This window comes from Cetorhinus maximus, chromosome 1 (assembly GCF_964194155.1).
Source record: "Cetorhinus maximus chromosome 1, sCetMax3.hap1.1, whole genome shotgun sequence".
Lineage (NCBI taxonomy): Eukaryota > Metazoa > Chordata > Chondrichthyes > Lamniformes > Cetorhinidae > Cetorhinus > Cetorhinus maximus.
This window is the reverse complement of record NC_135879.1, coordinates 186,627,949-186,642,065: the sequence shown is the minus strand read 5'-3', so window position 1 is coordinate 186,642,065 and position 14,117 is coordinate 186,627,949. Positions and strand designations below refer to the sequence as shown.

At 44.2% G+C, this 14,117-nt stretch overlaps 1 protein-coding gene across 7 annotated transcripts in view; it reads right to left on the bottom strand.

Annotated features, from left to right (window-relative positions):
• Positions 1-14,117, bottom strand: part of LOC144685847 (putative E3 ubiquitin-protein ligase HERC1) — a 429,767-nt gene that overhangs the window by 364,213 nt on the left and 51,437 nt on the right. For all 7 annotated transcript variants that reach the window (XR_013577800.1, XM_078550801.1, XM_078550834.1 and 4 more), the window contains exons 4-5: positions 9,781-9,960; positions 6,895-7,206 (exon numbers count right to left, since the gene is read on the bottom strand). Coding sequence is in view for 6 of the 7 variants with exons in the window: in XM_078550801.1 (XP_078406927.1) it covers positions 6,895-7,206; positions 9,781-9,960 (492 nt within the window). In the remaining variant the exon portion in view is untranslated. The remainder of the gene's footprint in view (positions 1-6,894; positions 7,207-9,780; positions 9,961-14,117) is intronic.

The window sequence follows — 14,117 nt, the reverse complement described above, 5'->3', positions numbered from 1 at the left end:
TCCCTGTGCGGGCGGGGGGATTCCCTAAAAGCGAGAGTGTGCTCTTTCGTGCATTCGCACGAAAGAGCGCACATCTCCCTGAGGCAAAGTGCAGCCTCAGGGAGATTGCTTCGATTTTTAAAACTATTAAAAATTGAGAAAAGAAAAATCCCTTACACGTCCCCTCATGTGACAATGTCACATGAGTTGGGACATGTTCATAATTTACAGAACAACTTTATTACAATTTTTAAAACCCTGCATGAAACCTCATCCCGCTGCTGGATGAAGTTTCATGTTTTCTCTATTTACCGCCGAGGCTCCTGGCTGACCTGCGAACCTTAAGGTTGGACGGGCACGTCCTTTAATTGTTTAAATGATCCTGTCAATGGCCTCAAGTGGCCATTGACAAGTCGGCGGGCCCGCAGCTGATTTTGCTGCGCCCCGGCCTTCCTGAAAATTTAAATAGGTCGAGGTGACGTTGAAGGTTCTGCCCGACGTCATCCCACGTCATTTTACACTTCGGAGAGCGGGCCCCGCCCACTGCTCACCGACGGCGAAATTCTGCCCACAGTGTGGCAAAGATTAGCGGTAAGCCAAAGGATTGGGAAAGTTTTAAAAACCAACAAAAGATGACCAAAAACACAATAAAGAGGGAGAAAATAAACTTTGAGGGTAAACTAGCAAGTAATATAAAAACTGACAGTAAGAGCTTATTTAAGTATATAAAAAGAGAGAGGCCAAAGTGAACATAGGCCCCTTAGAGAATGAGGCTGGGGAAATAATAATGGAGAACCAGGAAATGGCAGAGGAGCTGAATAAATACTTTGCATCAGTGTTCACGGTAGAAGACACAAATGGCATTCCAAAAATACTAAATAATCAAGGGAGAAAAGGCGGGGAGGAAATAAATACAATAACTATCACCAGAGAAAAACTAATCAGAGAAACTAATGGGGCTAAAGGCCGATAAGTTCCTTGGACCTGATGGGTTGCATCCGAGGATATTAAAGGAAGTAGCTACAGAGATAGTGGATGCACTGGTGGTAATCTACCAAGAATCCTTAGATTCTGGAAAAGTCCCAGCGCATTGGAAAACTGCCAATGTCACACCCTTATTCAAAAAGAGAGGTTGACAAAAAGCAGGTAACTATAGGCCAGTTAGCTTAACATTTTCCCAATGGTGGATGTTAAAGTCTATTATAAAGGATGTAATAGCAGAGCATTTAGAATTGCATAATATAATCAAGCAGAGTCAGCATGGCTTTGTGAAGGGGAAATCGTGCCTGACAAATTTAGAAGAATTCTTTGAGGAGGTAACAGGCAGGATAGATAAAGGGGAACCAATAGGTGTAATATATTTGGATTTCCAAAAGCTGTTCAATAAGATACCACACATAAGGCTACTTAAAAAGATAAGAGCCCATGGTGTTGGGGGTAGTATATTAGCATGGTTAGAGGATTGGCTAGCTTATAGAAGACAGAGATTTGGAATAAGGGGGGTAAGATGGTAACCTATATCTAATGCAGTGCCACAGGGATCAGTGCTGGGGCCACAATTATTTACAATGTATATTAATAACTTGGATGAGGGAAGTGAATGAACCGTCGGCAAGTTTGCGGATGACACAAAAATAGGTAGGAAGGCAAGTGGCGAGGATGACACAAAGAGTCTACAGAGAAATATAGACAGGTTAAATGAGTGGGCAAAAACTTGGCAGATGGAACAGAATGTGGGAAAATGTGAGGTTATGTACTTTGGCAAGAAGAAGAGGAGCTGAATATTATTTACATGGAGAAAGACTGTAGAAAGCTACGGTGCAGAGGGATTTGGGAGTCCTCGTGCATGAATCCCATAAAGCTAGCACACAAGTTCAGCAGGTAATAGGAAGGTAAATGGAATGTTGGCCTTTATTTCAAAGGGAATGGAGTATAAAAATAGGGAAATCTTGTTAGAACTATACAAGGCCACACCTAGAATAATGTGAACAGTTTTGGTCCCTTTATCTAAGGTATACTGACATTGGAGGCAGTTCAGAGAAGAGACACAGGTTGATCCTGGGCATGGAGGGATTTTCTTATGAGGAGAAGTTGAGTAGGTTGGGCTTGTACTCATTGGAGTTTAGAAGAATGAGCGGTGACCTTATTGAAACATAAGATTCTTGTGGGGGCTTGACAGAGTAGATGCTGTGGGAGAGTCTAGGAGTAGAAGGCATAATCTCAGAGTAAGCGGTCATCCATGTAAGACGGAGATGAGGAGGAATTTCTTCTCTCAGAGTGGCGAATCTGTGGAATTCTTTATCACAGAGAGCTGTGGAGGCTGGGTCGTTAAGTATATTCAAGGCTGAGATAGATTTTTAATCAGTAACGGAATCAAGGACTATGGGGAAGAGGCAGGGAAACGGAGTTGAGGATCATCAGATCAGCCATGATCTCACTGAATGGTGGAGAAGACTCGATGGGCCGAATGGCCTACTTCTGCCCCTACATCTTATGGTCTTACATGTGGCAGATGACATTTAATGCAGGAAAGTGTAAAGGCATACATTTTGGTAGGAAGAACGAGGAGAGGTAGCATAAAATAATTCAGAATTTACAATCCTAAAGGGGGTACAGGAAAAAGGAGACCTTGGGGTACATCGTTGAAGGTGCAGGGCAGGTTGAAAAATTGCATACAGGATCCTGTGCTTTAAAGATAGGGCCAGAGTAAATAAGTAAGGAAATTCTGATGAACCTTTTTAAAACAGTGGTTTGGCTTCAACTGTAGTTTTGTGTCCAATTCTTGGCACCACGCTTAGGACGTAAAAAAGATTTACGAGAACAGTTCTAGGGATGAGGGATTTCAGTTATTCAAACTGATTGGAGGAGCTGGGATTGCTTTCCTTACAGAAACCAGGTTTGATAGAAGTGTTCAAAATCATGAATGGGTTTAGGCAGAGTAAACAGAGAAAAACTGTTCCCATTGGCAGATGTTTTGAGAGCCAAGAGGACGCAGATTTAAGATGAATGGCAAAAAATGCAATAACGACATGAAGAAAAACTTTTAGGATCTGGAGTGCACTGCCTGAGAGTGTGTAAGGCAGGTTCAATCATGACTTTCAAAAGAGAATTAGGTAAGCACCTGAAGGGGAACAATTTGCAGGACTACTGGAAAATCAGTCTTGCAGTGTGACAGCACTGACTTGATGAACTGAACTCCATCATTTCTTCTTATTCATTCACGGGATGTCGACTTCACTGGCTGGGACAGCACTTATTGCCCATTCCTAGTTGCCCTTGAGAAGGTGGTGGTGAGCTGCCTTCTTGAGCCTTGACAGTCCCTGTGGTGTAGGTGCACCCACAGTGCTGTTAGGAAGGGAGTTCCAGGATTTTGACCCAGCAACAGTGATGGAACGGCGATATATTTCTAAGTCAGGATGGTGAGTGACTTGGAGGGGAACTTTCAGGTGGTGGTGTTCCCATCTATCTGCTGTCCTTGTCCTTCTAGATGGCAGTGGTCATGGGTTTGGAGGGTGCTGTCCAAGGACCTGAATTCCTACAGTGCATCTTGTAGATGGTACACACTGCTGCTACCATACGTTGGTGGGAGAGGGAGTGAATGGTTGCGGATGTGATGCCAATCAAACGGGCTGCTTTGTCCTGGATGGTGTTAAGCTAAATGAGTGTTGCTGGAGCTGCACTCATCCAGGCAAGTGGGGAGTATTCCATCACACTCCTGACTTGTGCTATGTAAATGGTGGACAGGCTTTGGGGAGTCAGCAGGTGAGTTATTCATCCCTCGATTCCTAGCCTCTGACCTGCTCTTGTAGCCACAGTATTTATATGGCTAGTGCAGTTCAGTTTTTGGTCCATGGTAACCCCCAGAATGTTGATAGTGGGGGATTTGGTGATGGTAATGCAATTGAACACCAAGGGGTGATGGTTGGATTCTCTCTTGTTGGAGATGGTCATTGCCTGACACTTGTGTGGCGCGAATGTTAATTGCCACTTATCAGCCCAAGCCTGGATATTGTCCAGGTCTTGCTGCATTTGGACATGGACTGCTTCAGTATCTAAGGAGTCGTGAATGGTACTGAACATTGTGCAATCATCAGCGAACATCCCCACTTCTGGCCTTATGATGGAAGCAAGGTCATTGATGAAGCAGCTGAAGATGGCTGGGCCTTGAACACTACCCTGAGGAACTCCTGCAGTTATGTCCTAGAGCTGAGATGACTGACCGACCTCCAACAACCACCTTCCTTTGTGCTATGCATGACTCCAATCAGCGAAGAGTTTTCCTCCTGATTCACATAAACTCCAGTTTTGCTAGGGCTCTTTGATGCCACATTTAGTCAAATGTTGTCTTGACGTCACTCTCACTTCATCTCGGGAGTTCAGCTCTTTAGTCCATGTTTAAATCAAGGCTGTAATGAGATCAGGAGCCGAGTGGCCCTGAGGAACCCAAACTGGGCGTCAGCGATCAGGTTACTGCTAAGCAAGTGCTGTTTGATAGTGCTATTGACGACCCCTTCCATTACTTTACAGATGATCGAGAGTAGACTGATGGGACGGTAATGGGCTGGGTTCGATTTGTTCTGCTTTATGTGTACAGGACATGCCTGGGCAATTTTCCACATGGGCGGGTAGATGCCAGTGTTGTGGCTGTACTGGAACAGCTTGGCCAAGGGCGCGGCAAGCTCTGGAGCACGGCAAGTTCTGGAGCACAAGTCTTCAGCGCTATTGGCAGAATATTATCAGGGCCCATAGCATTTGCACTATCCAGTGCCTTCAGCCATTTCTTGATATCACATGGAGTGAATCAAATTGGCTGAAGGCTGGCATCTGTGATGTTGGGGACCTCCGGAGGGGGCAGAGATGGATCATCTGCTCGGCACTTCTGGCCGAAGATTGTAGCAAATGCTTCAGCCTTATCTTTTGCAATGATGTGCTGGGCTCCTCCATCATTGAGGATGAGGATATTTGTGGAGCCTCCTCCTCCAGTGAGTTAATTGTCCACCACCATTCACGACTGGATGTGGCAGGACTGCAGGGCTTCGATCTGATCCATTGGTTATGGGATCGTTTAGTTCTGTCTATCACTTGCTGCTTTTGCTGTTTGGCACGCAAGTAGTCCTGTGTTATAGCTTCACCAGGTTAACACCTCATTTTTAGGTACGCCTGGTGCTGCTCTTGACATGTCTTCCTGCACTCTTCATTGAACCAGAGTTAATCCCCTGGCTTGATGCTAATGGTAGAGTGAGGGACATGCCAGGCCATTGAGGTTACAGATTGTGTTCGAGTACAATTCTGCTGCTGCTGATGGCCCTCAGTGTCTCCTGGATGATCAGTCTTGAGTTGCTAGATTTGTTCGAAATCTATCCCACTTAGCACAGCAGTAGTGCCGCACAACACGATGGAGGGTTTCTTCAATGTCCCCACAACGACTGTGCGGTGGTCACTCTTACCTATACTGTCATGGACAGATGCATCTGTGGCAGGCAGGTTGGTGAGGATGAGGTCACTATGTTTTTCCCTTTTGTTGGTTCCCTCACCACCTGCTGCAGACCCAGTCTAGCAGCTATGTCCTTTAGGGCTTGGCTAGCTCGGTCAGTAGTGGTAGTGGTCAGGAAAATAAAAGTTCATGGGATTCAGGATAATGTGGCAAACTGGATAACAGGTTGGCTTTGTAACAGGAAACAAAGGGTAATGGTTGATGGATGCCCTTGCGAATGGAAAGTTGTCTCAGGTGGTGTTCCACAGGGCTCGGTGTTGGGACCCTTGCTGTTTGTGTTATATATTAACGATTTGGACCTGAACGTGGGGGGCACGATTGGGAAATTTGCAGATGACACAAAGATTGGCCGAGTAGTGGATAGTGTAGAGGATAGCCATAATCTCCAAAACGATATAGATGGGTTGGTGGAGTGGGCAGTTAAGTGGCAGGTGGATTTTAACATAGAGAAGTGTGAGGTCATACATTTAGGAAGGTCGAACAGTTACAGGGATTACACAATAAATGGGAATATACTAAGATGGGTAGATGAAGTGAGAGATCTTGGTGTACAAGTACACAGGTCCCTGAAGGCAGCAGTTCAAGTAGATAAGGTTGTAAAGAAGGCATATGGAATGCTCTCCTTCATTGGCAGAGGTATTGAATATAAAAGTAAGGATATAATGTTGGAATTGTAAAAAAACACTGGTGAAGCCACAACAGGAGTGTTGTGTGCAGTTCTGGTCACCACATTACAGGAAGGACGTAATAGCACTGGAGAGAGTGCAGAGGAGGTTTACAAGAATGTTGCCAGGGTTAGAAAAGTGTAGCTACAAGGAGAGATTGGATAGGTTGGGGTTATTTTCTTTAGAACAAAGAAGGCTGAGAGGTGACTTGATTGAGGTGCACAAAATTATGAGGGGAATAGATAGAGTGGACAGGATAAAATTGTTTCCCTTGGTGGAGAGTTCTAGAACCAGGGGACATAGGTTCAAGATAAGTGGCAGAAGATGTAGGGGGGACATGAGGATGAACGTTTTTATGCAGAGGGTAGTGGGTGTCTGGAATACGCTGCCCAAGTTGGTGGTTGAGGCAGAAACTCTAAATTTTTTTAAAAAGTACTTGAGTCTGCACCTTAAGTGCTGTAAGCTGCAGGGTTATGGGCCGGGTGCAGGAAGGTGAGATTAGAAAGGGCACCTGGGTGTCCTCGGGTTGGCATGGACAAGATGGGCCAAATGGCCTCCTTCTGTGCTGTAACTTTTCTCTGGTACTACCGAACCACTCTTGGTGATGAAAATTGAAATCCCCCACCCAGAAAAGTTCCTTGCTGTAACGACTCTCTGATTTTAAGATGCACGTTTTACATGAAGTCTATGCCAAATGCAGAAATGTGTAACAATAAAAACATTTTCTCTAATTTTATTTTCATTTTTAGCCAGTACCTTTCCTAATAATGGTCCTTGGATCAGTTTGGGATATTTCTGTGTTGCGCTATTTCCATGTCCGAGCTTCCCATAATCGCCATCTCCCCAGCTGAATATATCTCCTTCTGTAGTTACTGCTAACGTGTGTCCATCTGAACCTTTTGAGGATGAAATTTTACGGACGCTGCGATGAGGTTCAAACGTGAGCTTTTTTGGTGCTGACTGATTGTTAGAGTCACCTAGTCCAAGTCTGCCATAGCTACCCTTTCCACAAGCCTTTACAGAGCCATCTTCTGAAATTGCAAATGTGCAGTACTGTCCAGCCTCAATCTGAAAAAAAATTATCGAAGAGAGTTTTCTAAATTTCAGAGAATACTATGTATATAAACAGCAGATTCACAACTTTAAAAAAAAGTTTCTAGAAATCTATTAAATTTTGACTCCAGAAGTATGAGAAAATAATCTATCAGCATCATATAAAATTTTCAGAAATTATAAACTATTTTCTCTTTTTCTCTTTTGTATCCCTGTTTTCTCCATTGAAACAGAAATTGGTTCATTTTTTTCCTCAGTGCTTCAATTAAGTCAACATTCAACAAAGCCACCTTCTAGTGTTACAAATATGAGGTTTATAAGACTGTCATGTTTTGGGACCGTGTCTTTAATTTAAGGTAAAATGAAAGATGTGACCTGTTCTGAGGTCTGCCTGTCAGCAAGCCTGGGTGGTTTGACTGTTACAGGTTAAAGAAGACACAGATTGTTTTACTGGGAAGAAGGTGCAGGGTGTTTAAACTTGGAGACTACGCAGCAGCCAGTGTGCTAAAAGCCGAAAGACTGCGAATCTCCAAAGTCCCAGAAAAGTGTTGTAAACAGTTGTTAAAACTGTACATTTAGTTCTAAGATAAAAGAAAGTTGGGGTTGCAAGGATAGCTAATTAGCATTTCTACCTGGGATACAAGGTCCATGTGATTCATGTTGCCATGGAGGTGGAGCTTTGAGAGGGGACAAGTTCAAAATATCCCTGAAAACTCAAAAATGGTTATATGCCAGGATCTAACAGAGGTAGAGCAGCTATAGGCAGCAAGACACTGTGGTTCACCACGCAGGAGTGTTGGGGGTTAGCAGTGTAGTTCTCAGATTGAAAAGACCAAATTCATGAGGAATTAAAAACAAGGCTGCATTATTTGTCTATCCTGTACTAGAGAAGAATCGCCGGGATAAAACTTCACTATGAAAGACAATTTTGAGATTAAAAGTTCCCAAGTTGAGAAGGGAAAAGAACAGAAGTAAACCCTTGGAAGCCAAGAATCACCCTGGATTGTTCTGGGAGAATTGAATGCCTACTTAAAGGGCAGTTTAAAGTATATTTGTGAAGTGTCTTTTCACTTGTGTTAAAAGAAAAAGAGGAATGTTCTATTTTATGGTTTAAATAAAAGTTGCCACAAAAATAGTGTTTAGGCACTAGTGATTTTAGTCTTTTGTTACAGGTAAAGTCTTAAAACACAAAATATTGTTGCGTCATACTGAGGCTTTATAAGGCTCTGGTCAGACCACATTTAGAATATTGTGAGCAATTTTGGGCCCTGTATCTCAGGAAGGACGTGCTGGCCCTGGAGAGGGTCCTGAGGAGGTTCTTATGGTCTTACGGTCATCCTTTCAGCTACTAACTGGAAGTTCGAATTTCTTTTTAAAAGTTAACAGTCTCTACGGAGATAGCAACATGTGGTCCAAGAGTTAAGTAGTGGAGAAATGATTGTCAGTAGGTCCAGAGAAATTCCTCTCTCCCTTGGACTAATCAGTTTTCTTAACATTTTTATCTTCCGCATTATGATGCTAATATTAATACCATTTGACAAGACACCACAGAGTAGGTTTATAACAAATTTGGGGGCATATGGGGTAAGGGGACAAATAGCTAAATGGATAGCAAATTGACTAAAAAAATGAGAAAGCAGAGTATAGGATTAAAGGGTAGTTATTCAGATTAGGGAATGGTAGAAAGTGGTGTTCCTAAGGGTCAGTGCTGGGACTACTGTTATTCTTAATTCATATTAATGATTTGGACATAGAAACAAGTAACTATTAAAATTTGCAGATGGTACAAAATAATGGGATGCAGCAAATAAGGAAGAATGCAACATAAATATAAGAAAACAAGGCATATATGTAATTGGATACACTTTGGTAGAAAAAATAGAAATATTACCTACTCCCTAGAAAAAACGAAACTGAATGTGGTAGAAAAGCAAACATTCTAAATTCTATGTAATTACAGCAATAATCTTTTTTTAATATCAGGATTAGCTATAAATCTGTGAACATGTAAATCAAAATAAATACCAAAAACAATTTTAATTTAAAAAATTGAAATGCAATAAAGAAAATTGAATGAAAACAGGAATAATTAAAAAGGGAGATAGGTCATATGGGCTTGAAAAATTAACTCTGTTTCTCTCTCCACAGATGCTGCCGACTTGCTGAGTTTCTTCCAGAATTCCTGTTCTTATTTATAATTCAACAGGGATATTGGTACAGGTTTCCAATGTGCAGGAAATGTGTTGATGCAATTAAAAAGCAAATTGAATGCTAAGATATAGAGCCAGAACAGTAAAGTAGAAACAGTCTGTATAAACAGTTAAACAATACAGCAGATTTTAAAAAGGGACTTGAAAACTATCTTGCAAATCACCCCTTCCTGCAGTGATCAAACTCACTGCATTTGTACATCACTACTTATGTCAACAATAGAAAGCTCAAATGATTAAAATCCATTGGTTGAATACGTAACCGCTTTATAAATCATAGCTAACAAAAAAAACTTCTATGGATTCTCTTTATTTTAGCTCCCAAGCAATGATATAACTATTTATCAACAAATTAACTAATAATACTCCCCTCACTTACCGTCTGGGCATTAGCAAATCCATGTGCTAATTTGGGTTGTAAAATTTTCTCCAGTGTACCTTCTGCCAACTGATGACTACTGTTACTACCCCAAACATACACTGTACTTGTTTCACTATCTCGGCTTTGCGAGTTCTGAGAGCTGGTGCTGCATAGGCAGTCTAAGGCTAACCTGCAAATCTGTAGACAGAAAAAGCAGACAGATTAGAATAAAGGAGTACCTAATCAAGGATACAATATATTTAACACTGTATCTCCATTGTTGTAACATTTTGTTCCTCACTAGAAAGAATCCTGTATGATAGTCAGGTTTTGTCCATTCCCCCTTTACATCTTCCCCCATGTTTCTACTACCACAAACAACCCTCTCGCATCTTTTCCAAGTGACCATATTTCCATACAGCAAGTTTCATCAGGTCATTTAACCATGAAGCACATCTCCTGAGTCTGAGCCTGCCCTCACCTGACATCTAGATCTGCATCTCTAACATGTGTCACTGGGTATAGGTGGTCAGCTATAGAACTGTATTTGCAGAGGTCCACAGCCCTGAATTTGGCAAATATCACTGTCCAAATACAATCCTTAGCGCTCATAGAATCATAGAATGGTTACAGCAGAGAAGGGGGCCACACAGATTGATGTGTCCAAGTCTGCTCTCTGGTAGAGCAACTCGCCCAGTCTCGCTCCCATTTCCTCGTGGCCCTGAAAATCTTTTTGCCTCAGATAATTACCCAATTCTCTGTTGAAGGCCTCAATTGAACCTGCCACCATCAAACCCTCTCAGGCAGTGCATTCCAGATCCTAACTACACGATGTGTAAAAAAAAGCTTTTCTTCATGCGACCATTGCTTCTTTGGTCAATCACCTTTAATCAGTGTCCCCTGGTTGTTCACTCTTCTGCTAATGGGAACAGTTTCTCCCTATTTACTCTGGCCAGATCCCTCATGATTTTGAAAGCCTCAATCAAATCTCCTCTTGATCTTCTCTTCTCCAAGGGTAACCGCCCCAGGTTCTCCAATCTATCTATTAGATGAGACTTCTTAACCCTGGAAAGATTCTCGTGAAACTTTTCTGCACCCTCTCTTCACATCCATCCAGAAGCGTGGTTCCCTGAATTGGACAACCCAGGGTTTTATATAGGTTCATCATAGCATTCTTGCTTTTATACACTATGCCTCTATTTATAAAGCCCAGGATGCCATATGTTTTAATAGCTTTCTCAACCACCTTCAATGATTTATGCACATACATCCCTACAGGTTATTCTGGTTCCTGCACCTCCTTTAAAATTGTACCCTTTATTTTATATTGACTCTCCTCATTCTTCCAATCAAAATGTATTGCTTCTCACTTCTTTGCCCGCTTCACCAGGCTATCAATGTCCTCTTGCAGCTTATCCCTATCCTCCTCACAGTTCAGGATAATTCCAAGTTTTGTGTCATCTGCAAATTTTGAAAATATGCCCTCTCCACCAAAACTGAGGGGTGGAATGGTCCCAGATTTGCACTAAGTACTGTAGTGGGCGGGTAAAATATCGTTTTACCTGCCGGCCGCAATGGCGGCTTCTCACGCCTTATCGTCCCAAACCTGCCACATTAAATTATATATTCCTGGGAAACACACCGATTCCATGGTGGGAGGGCTCTCATTCACCCGCCACACCATCACCTCACCACTTCTTCACGTCAGGTGCCATATCTGAAGTGCAGCCACATGCACATCTCTCAATGCTTCCAGCCCACATCTGCTGCATGGAAGATATGGCCCTGAGAGGCAAGAATATTGCAGCCCCCAGGTTCAATGATGCGTCCCTCGAACGCCTTTTGGACACAGTGAAGGCCCGCCATGATGTCCTCTACCCCTGCTCTGGCTGCAGGATGGGCAGCAACATCACTAGAGAAGGAGGTGACGTAGAGGTGTTGTCGCTGGACTAGTAATCTGGATACCCAGGGTATTGCTCTGGGGACCCAGGTTTAAATCCCACTATGGCGGATGATAAAATTTGAATTCAATAAAAATCTGGAATTAAAAGTCTAACGATAACCATGAAACCACTGTCGATTGTTTTAAAAACCCATCTGATTCACTAATGCTCTTTGGGGAAGGAAGTCTACTTGGTCTGGCCTACATGTGACTCCAGACCCACAACAATGTGGTTGACTCTTAAATGCCCTCTGAACAAGGACAATTAGGGATGGACAATAAATGCTGGCCTAGCCAACAATGCCCACATCCCATGAATGAATTTTTAAAAAAATCCGGCTTGGGAGGCGATGGTCAGCGTCAACACCCTGCAAAAGAGGACAGCCACCCAGTGCTGCAAGAGGATGAATGATCTCTGTTCTGCAGGATAAGTCACTCTTCTCATCACTCTCAACTCACACACTCACAAACCCATCACACATCTACAGGGCCCTCACTCACTGCCAATTCAAGGGACATCATCATTCACTCTCTCACACTCACCTTCATTGTCCTCATCCGGTCCATGGTACCACTCATCACCCACAAAATGCCAGGCATGCTTATTATCTGGCCTGGCAGGCATTCTACTTACACTCTCTCCAACTCTATTCATGCAGGACAAGCTGGCACACAAGAGGGCGAGGTCGCAGACTGGTGGAGGAATGCCTGAAATCAAGGTCCTCATGGACTTCAAAAACAGCCATTCAGCTGGCCAACGAGGATCTGGACCATTCCTGTGCTGACGGTGAAGTCGGCGATGCTCTACCAAGTGAGGATCCAGCAGTGCAACATCCATCAGACAACCATGATGTGTCCTGTTTCACAGGCAACTGCCATACACTAATTATCTCTCCTTGCTTTCACAGGCACAAGTGGGAAACTGCCAACAGAGTAGAGTGCGCAACCCAGGGCCTCCAAACAAGCCCCGAGGGAAGTTCAGAAGAGGAATCCGCTGAATTGCTCCCTGAGGACCCATTCATGGTACTCACCCACACCCTCCTTCTGCACAGGGACGCAGATCTCAGTGGGATCTAGCTTTAGAATAGCCTTGGGGTCACAATCTGGTGAACGCATCGTGCTTTCTGATCCACAGCAGGTGGCGACAGGGACTTCACAAGTGTCCGGCACTCAGAGGACTGCTGGAGGCCAAAAATCTGCTGAGTCCGAGTCAGATGATGAGCTTCTGAACTCAGTCATACCTCAGTTGCTGGAGCTGCAACAGCAAGCTCAGGAACTTCAAGAAGAGATGTCCGCTGCACTCCTTATATTGCAAGGCACGATGGAAGAGTCCATCCACCTTCAGGCTGAGATGATAGCACTGGCATACCAATGCACCGAGGTCAACACTGGTAGGATGGCGGCCACAATAGAGACCTTGGTCCAGAATGTTGCTCCTGCACTGCTGTGTGGGCTGAACTCCATCACCGACGCCATTGTTGGGCTCCAACAGTGTGTATGCAAGAGGGGTGCGGGGCAGCTTGATCTCACTCCAGCTACACCTTCTCCTCAAGGGGTCAGCCGGGGCCCTTGGGCACCCATAGGGAGGAGGATCGAGAGGATCCCCAGGGCCATCAATCCAGGTGACTCCGGAATGTCTGGCCCATCCAAATCCCCTCTTCCTGTGATCTCAGCAGCTCTAGCTCCACAGGCTGAGGGGGGGGGCGGTGTCACTGCCACACAGCAGGACCCCGCAAGCAGGCCGGGGCCCTCCAGAAGACACTCGCTAAGGTCATCACAGACAGGGCGTAACAGTCAGCAGGCTACCTCCACCTTCTCTGTGGATGTCTGGGGAGCACCAAGACGTAGCAGCAGGGTTAGGAAAGCTAGGAGGATGTAGTTGCACATTAACAAGTGTTAATCACTTGTACATAATATTCACTATTGTAAATAAGCTCCCAAAAATGTCTCCCTGCCTATGGCTCCTTGTTCTGATGAACAGTGTTTGTGTCACTCAGATGTGAAACCCTTCTGCACATGATAAAGGCAGGTGTCTCAGTCCAGGGCCTCTTCCCTGTGCTTTGTGCAGCCTTCAGACCAAAAAGTGATGGTCCGGCCTCTCACTTTCTGAACACATTACTCATGCCTGCACCTCGATGGTGCTTGTCATTGTTGCCAGAATGTCGTGAGCAGGCGACACAGAGTTCCGTCATTCTCTGTGTGCTCTCAGCACCTTTAAGATGGGGCTGGACCCCATCTCTTCGGCATCTGGGCCCAGTGACGTTGTGCTGCTGAAGGGGTCAGGTACCGAAGGCAGATAAAGGATCAGGTGCCTTCAAAGTTTCATTGCTGTGTATCTAAGATATGACTCTCATCACAGAGTGCAAGCGAGCTGCCCTCGGCCAGACAGAAGTCAAACATTCTCAGAGGCTAT